This window comes from Cupressus sempervirens, chromosome 10 (assembly GCF_028749045.1).
Source record: "Cupressus sempervirens isolate cs-2001-9-10 chromosome 10, ASM2874904v1, whole genome shotgun sequence".
NCBI classification, from domain to species: domain Eukaryota; kingdom Viridiplantae; phylum Streptophyta; class Pinopsida; order Cupressales; family Cupressaceae; genus Cupressus; species Cupressus sempervirens.
In genome coordinates this window covers 358,053,082-358,070,327 of record NC_143127.1, presented here as the reverse complement: position 1 = coordinate 358,070,327, position 17,246 = coordinate 358,053,082, and the positions used below count along the sequence as shown (strand labels likewise).

General features: G+C 38.2%; 1 protein-coding gene across 6 annotated transcripts in view; it reads right to left on the bottom strand.

Annotated features, from left to right (window-relative positions):
- LOC149534100 (phosphoglycerate mutase-like protein 4) overlaps nucleotides 1–17,246 on the bottom strand; it is a 177,117-nt gene that overhangs the window by 63,032 nt on the left and 96,839 nt on the right. For all 6 annotated transcript variants that reach the window (XM_089803844.1, XM_089803843.1, XM_089803846.1 and 3 more), the window contains one exon: nucleotides 7,128–7,259. In XM_089803844.1, coding sequence (XP_089659970.1) covers nucleotides 7,128–7,259 — 132 coding nt within the window. The remainder of the gene's footprint in view (nucleotides 1–7,127; nucleotides 7,260–17,246) is intronic.

The following is a 17,246-nucleotide window of genomic DNA, read 5'->3' as shown; positions in this document are numbered from 1 at the left end:
ACATTGTTCTTGATGGGGTGAGGAAGAGAAGACACCTCAGTTCTTAAGGTCATTTCTTCTTTATCTTCCTTCTCTGTATTTGCTTTGTTTGCCTTTTCTTTCCCATTATTCTCAGAACCATCTATACTGTTCTCACCAATAGTAATCTTATCAAGGGTAATAGCATTACCTTTTGTTCCTTACATTTCCATACCATTTTTTGAGGTTTCTTCTTTTCCAGCACCACTTTACTGGTCTTTTTAGGTTTTTTAGGACAGTTTTTAGCCCAATGACCCACTTTCTTGCAATAAAAATAGGCAATCGGTAGATCTTCAAATTCAACCTCCTAAATCCACCTTCCCAGTTTAGAAAAAATATCCTTTTTATGAGATAAGACCTTGAGCTAAGACACTTTCACACAGATCCTGGCATAAATAAGGCTGGATCTAGCAGCTATCATATTATCAATGGCTATGAGCTCTCCAAAGGGCCCAGCAATCCCTTTAAAAACATCTTCATGCCAAAACTCCAACAGGAGACCTAGAAGCCGGACCCAAACAGGCGTGGTAAGGAAGAAAGCATCAAATAAATCCATATTTGGTTCCCATTTCTTAACCATAAGGGAGCTTCTTACAAAATATCAGGGTCCCCCGCATAGACCATATTCATGTCCTGCAAACAAGTAAAGACAAAGGAGAAGAAGGCTTTAGGCATAGCTGCTATAGATGCAAAGTCATTTGCCAGAACCAAAAATGGGGAAACTAACCCTAATTCAAAATTGGGAAGAAAGGCAAACATGGATAAACAAAAACCCAACGGCCAGTTAAAATCTTGGCAGAAGATAGGAGAAAACTCATCATTTCAACACAAAAAACATTTTTGAAATCTTGGCAAAATTACATGAAGTGAAAGGGAAGCAATTAGTAGTAGGAAGGAAAGGTTAACACATTCAGTAAGATCCATCCCAGATCGTCAAAAAGAAAGTATCATTACTAGGAGCGAACAATTGACCATTAAACCCCTACAATAATACCTTCTCAGTCCTAGTTAGATGTCATGAAATTAGAGACAAAGAAATTGCAACAACATGGGGATTGCCACGAAAAATTATAGCCACTAAAGCGGAAGGATTTGATGAAGGTTGGTAACCGGTACCTAAGCGGAAGAAAAGGCAAAGAAATTTAGAGAAAATCCAAAAGGCTTTAGTAGTAGATCAACCAAGAGTTGATCAAACTATAGTTAAAACGGATGAAGCTCATATTAGGAGACAATTGGTTCATTTTTCCAATACCAAATATGCATCTAAATATAGCCTTGGTGTAGCCCCAATCACATCCAATCTTGTCTCAGATGAGGTCAATAGAATCTATAGTTTGAGTAATCCACATCCTAAAATCCTCTCTATAGCTAACAACATACCCATTGGATCTAAGCCTTCTCCTAGTTGTGTTGCTAAGAAATCAAATAGGGAGCCTAGCAATATTAATACACTAGCCAGATGTACTAAGGCTTATATTCCACCCTATAGGAAACTAAGGGGATCTAGATCTAATTTATCATCTACGATCCCAAAAAGAAATTCAAAAGAAACATTGCCAGCAGCCCACATCTCTAATAGAGATACCCAAATAATTAGTAATGAATTCAGCAAGAGAAGATGGTGGGAATGTCAAGAGCTAGAAGTGAATGCTCACTGGAATGGCCCTAAAGAAAAGATTCTGAAATCGGTAAAATGGTTAAAGGATTTATGTAGGGAGTAGGTAAATATCTCTACTTATTTTGATTGCTTGCTATATTTACACTGTCAAATGAAAGACATTAGGAATGAATTATTTCAGTTTCATACTGCCTATATAAGAGTCATTCGATCAAATTTGTTAGCTGGATACCAAACCATAATGAATAAAAGTTAGGAAATTATTTAGCCCCATTTTGGTTTGAATGCAAAAATCTTCCACCGGAATTGAATCAAATTCAGATTCTCAATAAAATAGGAAATGATTTGGGCAACTTCTTAGGCATTGGCTCAAAATATAACACATCAAATGATATCAAGTTTCTCGTAAACACATACTTAGGGTAGAGAGAAGTTAAAACTAAAAAGATCATCACAAATAGATCTATCTACAATCTCACTTTAACTAGATAATTCTAGTTAAAGTGAGATTGTCAAATTAATAGAATTACCAAAATCAGAAACAATGAGGGTCACTTAGAAGATGATTCTACTAGAATAGTAGAGGTACGTGTGGATTATTATAGAAACATCTTTAAAAAAATTGAGAGTTCAAATTAGAAGACAGAAAAGAAAATGTTAAGCCCAATCCCTAAACTAGTCACTGTTGATGACAATAAATTGCTAAAAAAACCCTTTTCCATAGAGGAAGTCAAATAAGTTGTATTTAGTCTCAATCCGGATAAATCACAGGGACCAGATGGTTTCCAAGCCTTCTTCTTTCAAAAATGTTGGGATATTTTACGGGTGGACTTATGGAAGGCAATAGAAGCCACAAGAAATGCAAGATCGTTATTGACCGAGATTAATCACACCTTTTTAACCCTCATCCCCTAAAAAATGAACCATGATGGCCCTGGTGACTTTAGACCTATAGCATTGTGTAACACTATTTACAAAAATTTATCGAAAGCATTAGCATCTAGACTTAAAAAACTCCTACCCAAACTTATATCTGAAGAAGAGACTAGATTTGTCCCTAGTATATCTATTTTAGATGGTATCATCATCATTCAAGAAACCATCCATTCAGCTCCAACTAACAAAGAAGCATGCATGTTGATTAAGTTAGATGTCCAAAAAGCATATGATATGGTGGACTAGAGATTCTTGTGCAAGACACTAGAAGTGTTTGGTTTTTCATATCAATGTATTTACCTTATATTTAAGTGTATAGAAACACCTAAAATATCATTACTCATCAATGGATCACTAGAAGGTTTATTTAGTATATCTAGAGGAATAAGACAAGGAGACCTAATATCACCCTTCCTATTCATCATCGTGGCTAAAGCATTTGGGAGAGCAATCAAAAAAGCCTAGAAATAAGGAAAAATCAAAGGGATAACTATGGCAGAAAATATTTCAAATGACACTCATCAACAATTTGCAGATGACACAATTTTAGGTTCATCCAATTTCTGCAATTCACATATATTAGAGTGGCAGGAAGTATAGTTTGTCCCAAAAGACTTCCAAGGTACCCACCCGACAAGATGGTTTTGATGAAGTTGGCTATGCAACTTGAGCATTATGACAAGATGATGAAACTTAAAGGTGAGACAAGGATTACCTTCTCATTTGGAATTGGCAATGATACTTGCCCCAATTCTGTTGCATTTGCAACTGCAGAGAAGGAATTAGAGTGGTATCATCTAGGATGGTATAGAGCAAGATGGGGATTTGATCCTAATGGTCCTATCAAGGCATCTCACGAAAACAAATCCAAACATATTCTTACTATAGAAGATTTTTGGGCCAATGCACAGGATGACTTTCATGTGAGGAAGCTAGCTTTCTCAAGATTGTCAGTGGGCATAATAAGGGCAATCAGATGGAAAGGCCTTGATATTCACAATCAACTGGAAGATGATGAAAATGTGCTAAAAGAAGATTATGATATAGTCGATGGAACAGAGTTGGGTCCAGTGGATTGGGATGATCATCAGGATCCTTCCTTGGAGGCAGTTACAAGGATAGTTGATCTACACACTAAGTCATGGTACAATGAGAAGTTAAGGCAATTACAAAGTCAGAAGGTACGCCTTACTTATAAGAAGATGAAACTAGAGGAAGAAGGTCCAGCAAAGTCAGTCAGACAAAAAGGTGGGGGCAATAGCCAACAACAAAGACCAGTAAAGAGCAAGAAGAGAAATTTGGAGGTTGAAAAAAGTAAAGAACATTAGGAGCCTCCAGAAAAGAGACAGAATGCAGCATCGTCAAGGAAGAGCATAATTGAGGCTAGGAGCCAAGAGGTTAATACAAGTGGACAAAGGGTCTCGGTAGAGGTGAGCTCTGATTCGGAATCAAGTGCTTACAGTGACAGTACCGAGTACTCTCTCCTCTCAGAGGACCAACATGGAGATGGTATGACAGTCACTAGTGAAGAAGAGGATAGGCCAATTGATATTGAGAAAGTAAGCCAGACACCTAAGGCCGTTGGTGATGCTTTGCTGGTCGAACCAAATCCAGATTTGGGGAGATGCAATACACCACTATGGTTAAGGCAAATGCTTATGCCAAAAGGTGAGGTGGTGATTATCCGAAGCGTTGAAGATATTCAAGGGTTAGTGGAAAAGGAAGATAGTGAGAAATAGAAACAAACTGCAAAAGCAGTGACAAAGGTAATCAGAAGCGATGATGAGGGTCAAAGAAAAGTCCAGATTGCTCTACCAAAGGTTAGCAAGGAAGTGGATGAGATTGTAGCCCAAGAGTATGAGATAGTAGAGCATAACATGGGAAGAATCACGGATGACATGGAATGTGAGGAGATCCAGGAAGGCATGGTTTCAAGTAGAGAAAGATTAAGGAAGGCAAACGAAAGGATTGTGAAGTTGGAGGCCGAAAACAAATATTGGAGAGGAGCAACATAGAAGAGATATCGGCTCAGCTACACGAAATCAAAGATTGGATCAGTGATATAACTCAAGATGAGTGAAAATTCTTGCCTTCCTTTATCTTGACATTTAGGTTGTTGGTAGCTATTAGAGACAAATTCAGAACATTTGAAGGGGAGTGGAAGGATTTCCTTCCAGTCAAGGACTTAGCCATTCCCATGCTACAGGCATTTATTGGGCTACTAGAGAGATATATGGAGAGAGCCAAGTTGGTGGATGGAGGAATGAGTACGATGGAGTCTTGGTATATTGCCTTGACCATTAGATTGAGGATATTTACGAGATACGGAATGAGATTGCATAGCACAGCCCAGGCATTGACACTTCCATTTCAACCATGATGAGTGACATTGGGGTTGCACTTGATTTTGAAGATATCAAAGAGGAGAACATTAGTGAGACAGAGTATGGATCAAGATTGGATGAGTTGGGGAAGGTTGCCATCAAGAAGAAGCATTTAGGTACCCTTGCCTCCCTCATTGCCTTTATCGAATATGCGAAAGAATAAGAGAAGGATCATGAGAAGACACTACAAGCAATGAGCAACATGATGAATTCAAATGAGCTCAAGATAAAGCACATGCCTTGCCCTCCCATGCGAAATTAACGACAAGCTAGCCAAGTTCATTGCCTTGGCTAAGAAGATGAAAGAAAGGTTTAGAATTATATTAGAGGATGATTTGATGTAAGCCCAAGTGGAAAATTCTCTTTCCTTTGGGTAGGATAGGTGTTTGATTCTAATTGGCTACCATTTTGGTGCCTTCTCATTGGTTGCCACTTTTCCTTTTTTTCATTGGTCCATTGATGAGGTGGCGTCTTCTCATTGGCCGATGGGGTGGCAACCCTAAATAGGGTTTTTGGAATCTAATATGGATCGTTGATTTTGCCTCTTAATCTCTACCGTTGGTTGTAATTTTGGCCCCTATATAAGGGCATTTGCTCTCATTTGTAAAGGGTTGAAAAATGTTGCTTAAGATAATACCAAAATTGCTTCTCTTATCATTGTTGTGTCTTGCTTGGTGATTAGGGACACTTGGTGTTATTGCATGGTTTCTACTTCCAATAGTTAAAGTTAAAAGGTTGAAGAAAATAGTTGCTTATGATAATTACAAAATTGCTTCTTTTATAATTGTTGTCTCAAATGGTGATTAGGGATAGTTGGTGTTATTTCATGGTTTCTTCTTGCAATTGTTAAACTTAAAAAGGGTTGAAGAAAATTGTTGCTTAAGATAATTACAAAATTGCTTCTCTTTATCATTGTTGTGATTTGCATGGTGACTACTTCCAATAGTGAGTTAAATTTCATTGAAGTTGTTAAAGTAGATTTTATTTCAAGAAAGTTGTTAAGCAAGAGTAAGAATAGATGGATAGTTGTATGGTGATATTAGTGGATGTTTGATAGGAATCTATAAATTAGGCCACTAGCATCCTAGCGACTCGTAAGCTTTCATTAGATTTGATCCATGTCCATTTGTTAATCTTTCCATTCATAGGTGTAGAGGTAAAATAGCGAGTGGTGTAGTAGTTGGAATTCGCTTTAGAAGAAAGTTAGAAAATTAGAGCATTGGTGGACATTCCCTCCATCATCACCATCAACATCATTTGGTGCTAGTATACATTGCAAAGCTAGATCATCATCATCATAGCAAAAGTCCAACATCCTTGAATGAATAACGTAAGCCCGCCTACGTTATTAAGCAGCATATCACATTAATATAACTGAGTTAGTATCCACAAGTGTAAGGAACCTTGTAGTTTTCTCATTTTCTTCATAAGTATTTACTTTTCAAGGGAGGGTTGAGTGTTTGATATTCTATATCAAATATTCAATTCCTATATGTTATGAAGTGGCACAAAACTGACATCAACAATATGTACCTATATATCTGAATTTTAGTTGGAAAAGATGAATCTGATAGAAAATACACTAAATTGCAATTTAAAATAAATAATCTTCTTTCTGTAGCATTTCCAGACTCAGAGGATGATATTTGTGGCCAGTAATACATCCCCAAGAACAGTAACAACATTTGGGCTGGAAAATTAACCTTTGATGTCACTTTGCAAATTTTGACAAACATTTCAAAGCATTATAAGATCAGTAAATACCATAAATATGTGCATTCTTATTTCATGTGTGATGTTTTTTAATTTATTGTACTTAACATTTATTAGGCATGAAAAAGCATCAAAAAATGACCCCAGCCACATGCACATAGGACCAAAGAACTGCTGAAGAGTATGTTGATTACTTTTATGTCTGGTGCCTGAAAGGAGCGATTGAGTTATTCCTAGCCTCACTAAAAAGATAAAATTTCAATTTGCAGCTGAAATCAAGGATGTCGAGGAGCACTCATCTCTAAAAAGATTAAACAGTAGCAGTAGAATGCAAAGTAAATTAGCAGGCAAAACAATTTTAAATACTTGCCAAGAATTAGATGGTTCAAATTTCTCTGTTACCAATTAATGAATGTTTTCGTGCACAAAAGGTTGCAGATGCTTGTATTGCCACTTACAGGTATTGGTTGATCCTCCCTACGTGAAGTAAGGGCCTGAAAAGCTATTGGCTCCAAAACTGGTGCTTCATTCCTAGATAGACCTTGAAGCTTTCCCAAATGTCTCTCTCTCCACGCTGAATTTTTAATTACCTGAGGCCATGAACATGTTCTAGTCAAAAAAAAAGAAAAATCCGATTCTCCATAAATATATATTATAGCATTGGCAATAAATACATTCAGATATATTAGCCTGATGTAAAATCAGTACTATTTATAAAAGTTCTCCAATACTTTTATTCTATTCCTCACAAAAGGCCTTGAATGCCATGCTAACCATGTGAGTTAGGGTTAACCTCCTATCTTCTGATTCATATTAAGAAAGTTGAATAATTTTTGTACTGGTCGTAATTAGAAATGTGTCTATAATGATGTGCAATGTGATGTCCCCAAATTTTGGTGAATTAATTAATTAAATTAACTATTTTTATGTTGTCCAAATAAATTAAATATTAAAAGGAAGACTTTAATTTTTATAAATCATTTTAATTTATAAAGCTCTCCAGCTTGTTTGAGAAGCTGCTCCATGAAAGAAATTTCAGAAAGCTCACCAAATTGTCATAAAAGGAGGGTTTTGTAATTCATTTTGATATGTTCAGATATTATAAAAACTGGTATTGGATTCAAGTTCTTCTTGGAGGAGTAAAACGTCAGAGGACAAAAACTCTTAGAAGATCGAGAATTGGATGGAAACCCAAATTCTCTATTGGGACGTGGAGCTATTACAGCTTTCACTATTCAGTTAATTGCAGATTTGTGAAATCTTCTTCAGAGGACACATTTACAGTCAATAAGGATTTGTTGCAGGAAATAAAAATATTGTTGAATTGAAGTTGTGGTGCTTATGTCTTACATGGAAAATACAAATTAACTATAAATTACATTTCCATTTAACTAGAAACTAACAACCATTTCAACTACTAAATTCAATTGATATTCAGTCAATAACTACCATTACACTTTCATTTCATAAATTAAAATTTTGAAGTACATAATAGCAATATACTCATCAAATGAAAAACAAGAATCATGAAATAGATACCAAAGGATAAGCGGATGATGTCCTTGCATTGTTCAAGCCTTGGAATCTGGAAGAGAAGCATTGCCTTGGGCTTAAACTCCCAACCACAGACCTTAAGTATCCCCACACAATCTCCATTGAGAAAGGCCCTCGCTACCCTGGGAGTTGGCTCGGGACACCCCTGTCCAGCCACTGAACATCCTAGTGTTCGAGTGTCAACTAGTCAACTGACGAGGGTGTGAACACTTTCCAATCAACCTATCTTACAACTGCTAGCACTCTGACCTCTAGTGATCACGGCAGCAATCATGCCATCAACTACCTTTGCCAAGGATCTCAGATGGGCAACTTAGATGCCTGATCACCCACCGCTCAACTTGACAACAAGATTTATACAAAGGATTTCCATGAGCTAACTTAGTTACTGATTTAAATGTTATTACTGATTATATTTTCCTTTCAATGCAGGATTATCCCCACTCTCTCCCTTCATCTCAACCATGCTGATCATTATGGATGATTACTACAGAGTTTCCTTACATGATATCTAGTTCATAGAGTACTTACAAATTTGCCATCATTCATGCCAGTTCTAGCCTATCGCATCATAAGTGAGTAAGCCTTCATTCTGATTATTATTTTATTTATATGGAGCAGCACCCCATCTTAGAGATATATTGACCATATCTCCGTATGGGCTAGCACTCCTTGACAATCAACATATGTGTTTTCAAATTCAGAAAACTATCACAAGTAAAGCCTTTCACCAATCAGATACTTCCTTAGTTAAAACCAGTTTTCTTTGATAGAAGAAGAACACTCTAAATAAGTTAATAACATGTTCCAAACCTGAACTTTCAAGGGAAAAATACAAAGGCCATCTCTAAGAGGCAACCGACAAGTTCAGATTTCATGAAGTAAGCACGATGAACAATATATAAATATAATGCATGACCTGATTCAATACACACAATTTGAGAAGTACGAATGGAGCTAGCATCAATTAGATGCCACCCACCTATGCTATCAAGCTTTCAATTCCGTCCAAAAAAGAATACTGGAATATCTCACAAGCTCGGCATAATCAGAGACAGCCATTGATTATATTCACCCTCTACTTGGGAATGAGCAAAAATATAAAACTGAACAAAGAAGATTTTTTGTGGTAGCAAAATGTATGAAGAAGCTGCCCAAGAGGGTGAGAGCGATATGAATAAAGTGCATCCATTGAGAGCGGCAAGATAAGCAATGTCATTCACGTGCATGCTCAGTTACACAAAAGAATGAGGTGGCAAAAATAAAACGTTCGCACAGCCTTCCAATTTCATATAGGAATAAAGAAAAAGACTATAGCCCAATGTCATACGACAAGAAATAAAGGGTGGTCACTCAAGGCAATTAAATAAATAGTAAGAAAATCTTAGCCAAGGTTCGAAATAAAAGAATAAAGGTGGCAACATCATCTACACCCATGCCTTAGTATATTAATGTCCCCCTGTATATTCATGCTTGTTAGATTTCACCTGACGGTTTGAAAGTGGATTTGGGTGTCCCATTCCTAACTCCCATTTTGGCAACATTGCCACCCTTCATCATGCTCCTGCAAGAAGGAAAGGGTTTCGGGTAATAACATATTTCCATCATTTGAAATAATAATGAAATATCACATGATATTTTCAATTTCTAAGATATTTGTTTTTCAATTCCCATTAAAATGGCTAACATGTCGCATGAAACAATAACTAATAACCGAAATTCCATTTCACAAGAATCAAATATCTCAACAACTTTACAATAGATCAACTTCACATGAATCAATTATTTTCAACAAATTCACCGAACAACTAACTTAACAATGTTTAGAAAGTAACAGTAGGTTGATATGATAAATACAACTCACTTTGCAAATACAGATCAAAATATAGCTCATCTACTAATTCATTGACTAGACTCCATTCATGTTTCCATCAGTGTCTCTAATCTATTTAGAGAATCCTTCAAGCAATCACTCTTCACCTCTGCTCTACTCCTTCATAGCCTTCTGCTCATGTTCGCCGATCTACAAAATCAGCAACTGCTAACCTTTCTAGGTTAATCCTTATGCCTCCTTAAATAGGTAGCTTTGACCCTTTGCCACTTAAACATCATTGTTGATCTTAGGATTAGGTCAAATTCATCGAATCCCTCCAACATTTCATTTCATCCTTCTCCTTCAAGATAAGATAAGATAAGATAATGATACTAATGTCCAACAAAAGACCACAAAAAGGTCTATGGGACTATAGAATTACAACAATGAGGCTAACAACAGCAAGAGCACCCAACGGTGTCCGAAAATAAAAGAAAACAACAAAACAAGAAGAAGAAAAGAAACAGAGAGAGGCCAAGAAAAATGACTTAGAGTACTTTCTAGGCAGAAAGAAATTAGTCACAGAAGGATAAGCCTACCGATAACTAGAAGCTCTGCTCTGTCTCTGAGAACTCGTAGTGGAGTGTCACTGTTGCAAATAGCCAATACGGGATCTCACAAATTTGGTAGATGTGGAACGACCGGAGGAGCTGGTAGAGCTAGACAACCTTGTCACACCACGCAAAGGGGATAATGGTGTGAAAAAGGCAGTAATGAGCTGAGCAGAAGTATGCCATGAGGGAGTAGTGACTGTAGAGTGCTATCATGGACCAAAGTGGCCTCCTGAAGATAAAGTGCAAGACATCGCTGATCATAGTAATTGAAGAAATCACAGAGAGAAACGCTCATGGAACAGACAAAAAAATCTCCCTCTAATCTCATATTAGATAAGACAACAGAAAAGAAAGTGAAGCTCTGTCTTAGTCTCAACCAAAGTACAACTTACAGATTCCTTCCCCGCTGTCAATATGATGGTCGGTCTGAGCCCGAAGACGGTGAGAACCAACTCTGAAGGACCCCAAGGAGATACATAGGGCATGAGACCATCGCGAGAAAGGTAACTAGGACAAACAATAATCCCATCAGAGATCTCCAAAAAGTGCTCCACATAAAAGGACATCCTCAAGCATAACCCAATAGACGGGTTAATCTAGATAGTGGCAATGTGTTGTCTATAAATGTCAAGTTTGACATGCTCATTTAACTCCTGTCATGAGGGGCGAAGATGAGCAAGGGCATTCAATGAGAACTGGTAAGGGGGGAGGCAGTTAATATCTATCCCAATTGATACCAACAAAGAAGAGGTCTGTGCATACCAACACTGAGCACGAGGACTAGAATCAGAACTCGCAATAGTAACCTAAGAGCAGTAAGCCAAGTCGAAGTACCGATCACGGTCCCTAACCAAATCCACAAAACCACGTAGATGATGGAGGAACCAAATTAGGTCAAAAATGGCCACGAGACTGAAAGGATGAGCGTTGAACTCAATAAGAATGATACCATGAGGAGTGAACCTGTGACATCTAATGATACAGTGCAAAAGCACTGATTGAACCCACTCGATCAATGCCCAATCTGAACCAAGGAGAGATGGACCCCAGACCATAGACCCATAAAGAATTGTTTGTCGCAAAAGGGAGTCCAAGAGGGATAATTTGGACAAGGTATCCTAAAAGTGATGTCTAAAGCACTATTTCTCAAGCATAGCAAGAGAGCCCATACCCCTGTTAACCCTGGGCAGAATCGTCAGTCTCATACTGAACCACGGTCCAGAAAACTCAACCCCCAGATAAGTATAAGATGGAAGTAAACTCAATCTCCTGTCCCTAAAGAAAAAAGAGAAGATGGGACATCTTCAAGTAGTTAAGGATCATGACCCAAGTCTTAACCAAGTTAACTACAAGCTGTCGCTAGTCACAAAAGGAAACCAAGCCATCAAGAAGCCTCTATAAATTGTCTGGAGAGGAAGCAAGAAGAACCACAACATCCACAAAAAGAATGGAGATTAGGACCTAGTGTAGATAGCACCCATCACCTGGGAGTAAAGACTTCATAAGAAAGTCCTCAAGCTCATTAATACACAACCCAAATAAAGTAGGAGAGAGAGGACATCCCTGCTTGACCCCAATAGTGTTATGGATCAAATCCGAGAAACCCTCAGGGGTTCTGAATCTGCCAATCACAGTCTCATATAATCTCATAATAGCGATAAGTAACATAACAAAAATCCCAATCTCATGGAGCCTCTCAAAAAGGGCCATTCTAGGAATAGAATCAAAAACTTTAGGAAAGTCAACAGAGCAACAGTAAGCCTTCTCCGATCTGTGTCTAGCCTCCTCAATAATAGCCCATAAAGTGAAGATGTGATCCATGCTCTAATAGTTGGCCCAAAAACCAACCCGCCCTCTAGCCCTACAACCTTTCCTGTCAAGTTCACCAATCAACTTAGCATTAAGGGTTGTCACATAAAGTTTGGCAAACATATGCCCAATCATGATGGTTATGTAATTCCCCGAATTAGAAACGTCTTGTGGATTGGAAAAATCAAATGCTTGGACCAAGAAATCGGGAACCCAGTGCAAATCACTTTGTTGAAAAGAATGGTGAGATAAGGACCCAGAACTAAAGCTCCAAACTTGAAGAGTTTCGCCTAGAAACCCTCCTCATCCGCCGCTCTGCTACATCTCATGGCTCTGATGGCCTCATAAATGGAAGAAGGGGAGAACAAGTGGCAAAAAGGAGGCGGGAGAGGGTGCAAAGAAGGCTGCCCCGGGATGTCATAAAGACTCGCGGTGTGGGAGGCAAGGGAGTGAAAGTCAAGGGTGGAGGGTAGAGGGGAACAACTGGGAAAAAGGATGCGCCAAAAAAGCTGGGGGTTGCAAATCAGTGTGGAACAAATGGAATTGCACTAGGAAGCGGTAAAGGAACGTTTCTTCTTACAAAGAAAATGAAGGTAACATAAATGAAGGCGAGCAAAGTCGAGGGAGTGAGCCTCAAAATAAAAATGCATCGAGCAATGGATAGCATTATAGTTCACATCGAACCATTGGTTCATGGGATAAGTATTATGGCGTTTATTGTGGAGGGGCAGCGAAGGACGGTGAGGAATGGAAAGGATGGCAAACTTCTGGATGGCCATTGTAAGCAAGTCAAACACGGAGGTGGCCTCAAAAGTGTCAGAGAAACATGAAGGGTTGAATCTCGAGAGATGAGAGGAAAAAATCTCACAATTGTCGTCAAGAAAGTGGAAACGAATGGGTGAACAAGCAGTAATAATTGAGAGATGAGCCGATGGGAGATGGGACAAAGTTAGAGGAGAAATGTGCATACTAAAGAGAGCCTGATCCACAAGAGGGAGGCATAGAATGGTGAATCTATGGATACTAGGATGAAGGAGGGACAGGTGAGGGCATAATCAAGATACTTCTAAAAACTTCTCTTTGAATCCATGTCTAGAAACACTCAAACACAGTTTCTCACACATTAAATGCTCCAGCTCATTAGTACCTATACTTCACGCACTTCGACCAATCCGAAAATTCAACTTTGTCGACTGGGAATGTCAATTCCTTCACAAAATAACAAATGCTGACATGGCCAAAACTGTGTTCCTCAACCTTGGTCAATACTAACTGTCTTACTCGGCTTATATTGTCTTCACTCGGTCTAACTTTTTTAATACTCAATCTTTATTGATGCTCGGTCGACACTATATTTGCTTGGCTTCTACTGTTCACTTGGTTGACACTAGCACAACTCATCTTCAACTATAAGTTTGCTCGATTAAGCCTATGCATTTGGTCCTTCATTGATCATCTTAACTAGGCTTAAACTCGACTATCTTTTCCACTTACTGTAATGATTAAACACCACATTATCTTGCCAAAGTCTAACTGATCAAGTGCCCACTGTAGTTCCACATAACTCAACCTTTCCACTAGGTCTTCTTGTTATCTCTTCTTCTCAAATCCTCTTTACCAATCATCTTCATATGGCACTCTACTCGTGTAGCAATTGCCTTAGCAATAAGGTTTAACATCAATGACAACATAAAAATTGTTCCAATTGTAGTTTCCAATAGATTCATCATCAAAAACTTCAGATTTATTCCTCCAATAGGATCGTTTTCACCTTAAATCCATCAAGGGTCAATCTTGGCTCATCAAACTTGTATATTGAAGGTGTTTTACTCTCAAAACAGCCCATTTAGGGCAAGTTTTTTGCCCAAAAACTACCCATTTATTGTCATTTTCTTCTACCAAATCCAAATGGTTTCTATCAAAGGTGAGTTCTTTAGTATTACTTATCATTTGAAGCTTGTTTATCATTCTCTTCAAGTTTAATTTTATGCCCTTAATGCAAGTTTTTGAAATTGCACATTGCATTCATTTTAGTCAATATGGTTGCTACCATCCATGCTTCTATAAATCACCATTATCTATTGCACAAAGTGACATAGTAAGTAAACTCCCCTCAAGGATACCTTGCGACACATACTTCCTGCCTTGATACTCAAACTTCATCTCCATCATCAATAGGCTAAGGAATAACTCCTTAATATCCCATATCTACTACATCCCTAACACCACATCCATCCATCCCAAATTGATCACATAAAAACTTGACTATGACTCATAATTACAAAGGAATAACAAGAGATGTCATAAGCACCTGGTATAGATAAGGTTGTCGCCATTTGCCACCCTAACTTGGAACCTAACAAGCTCCTCTGCCTAAAGACCACACTTGTTAACAAATCCCTCATGTATGAAATTATGTGCAGCCTCGGTATTTAAAACAAAAATGCAATGATGTCCATCTACCAATACTTGCATTTTGGAAGCGGAGGGAAGTAGTAAAGCAGTAGAAAATGATATAGGTGATAGCCTGGCATGTAGACCAAACTTAGTAGGGATCTTCTAAGCATCATCAACATCTAAATCAATTGTTTGTTATGAAGATTCAACATCAACCTCATCATGGTACACCCACATAGAACGATTTGCCCTTCCCTTAGGCCTCAAAGGGCATAGGTGTTCTTTGTCATAAGGTCCTTTGCACCTATAGAAAAGTTGTCTCATCAAATCCTCATGAGTTGCCTCATCATATTTAACAGCTAATTTCTTATTAATCATACCAAAAATCCTCAATAACTTCACCAATACATACGATATTGAAAGATCCCTAATGGATCTCTTCTACTGATCTGATATAATTTTATTATTTTTAAATTTGTTTTTCCTGTTTAATAATATTTTCTTGCAGAGCTAGACAGAAGTTGCATAAGGGTTTGAGTGTTTTATGTTTTTGATGATTATGCAATGAGTAATAACAGAAGTACAATAACCTGAACCAGTTCTGCAAATATATTTCAAATACAGCCAAAGTAATTTCGCTACAAGCAGATTTATAAATAGAAAACCTAGTTCGTAACCGGATGAAGATTTACAATAATATCCAAATGATTACAATCAAGGATAAACCCAACCTGAAGGCGTGAAGAAGAAATATGAACCCAGAAAGAAGATACAGCCAGATTCCAGCTCTCCAATGCTGCACGTGGGAAAGAATATGGCTGCCAAGTGTTGTCGTACAGCTGCAAACTGCCCAGATGTGGATAGAATGCCCAAATCCAGTTGAAACACTGATTCAATACTGCCCTCCCAAGAAGAAACAATGCACAATCTCCAAGACGCCTCTGACTGAAACAAATCCAAACCATTGTTTTGGGGCCTAAGTCCCAAACAGGCAAAGCAAGTGGGGTTGGCGTCCCAAGTGCTAAAAGCTCAATCAAAGCCCAACTTGCAAATCCAAGATGTAATATGTCAATAATACCTTTGAACCTTGTCTTCATCTCCTTATAACCCACCAAACTTAGCTCAAACTCCATGTGGCGTTGGGTTATGAAATAATATATTTCTCATTTTTAAAGTGGTCAAGTATCCAAAAAATGACTTTTTTCCCGATAGAAAGAAATCCATTCACCGAAATGCTCTGAGTCAAAAGAGAAATATTTAGAAAAGTTCAAGACGTTTCCAACGAGCTATTACACCAAACGATAAGCAATCCAGATGAGGCCAAAAACCCCTTATTACTCCAAAATGGCTATAACTTAGCCTTATTTAATTATTAAACACTAACTTAGGAAATATTAAAAATATAACCCAAATAGCCACAAAATGCCCAACTGACATCACAAACCATAAAGCCATCCTGTCACCTGTCTGCGACTGAAGTCGAAAATCAAGGATCCACTGGCAATCTCATCCCTAAAATCTAGGGATGCTCCTAAAATTTAAGAAACAGGCCCTGTCCCTTTGAAACTGAACTAAAAGAGTAATCTCATGGAGACCCAACCGTGTGCAACATCATACCTCTTAAAAAGTAGGAACTATCTCCTAAAAACAAGGAATGTCTCCCAACTGATCAATAACTGCCAGAACATCAGGTCCCCAACACTGAATAACCATATTGGGTCTCTATCCAACCCTATCAGCCTACAAGACCCCATAATAAGCTGACTCACATGTCTCTGCTAGACTGAGCTAAAAGAGGGGACATAAAAGTCCTCCCCTCTCAGAGATGCTTGCCCACAAGCAATGAACAAACTCCTGTTGCACCACTTTGATATACTCTCCTGGGTGTGTGAAATGAAGCAACACATCAAGGATCGCCTAATCAAATGCACTACATAGGATAATACCAGGATCCCACACTGGATGAGAGTGTTCCCACAACCAAGGTGGTAACATATTGGAATCCCTGTAAGACAAGGCGTCAAACAAAACAACACCCGGATTCCAACACCATCTGAACCAGTACCCATCCATCAGGTATAAACAGGGATAACTAGAAACCTCTATCATGCCATATCTCTCCGCAACCACTGTGATACCACCACGAAAGTGATAATCATCCAAAGCATCATGTCTACTAATACCCACATCATCCTGTAACCATGATCTCGGATAAAGTCTCTGTGATATAGATGTGAGAGCCCATCTCGGAAACTGCTTGACATAATGCTGGATTATTTGCTGGTCCCACCAACTAATCCTCCCAAACTACTGAGTCAGGTGCCTACAGTCAATAACCGTATCCTCTAAAGATGGGAGCGCACTATCACAACACGGATAGTATAAGTCTT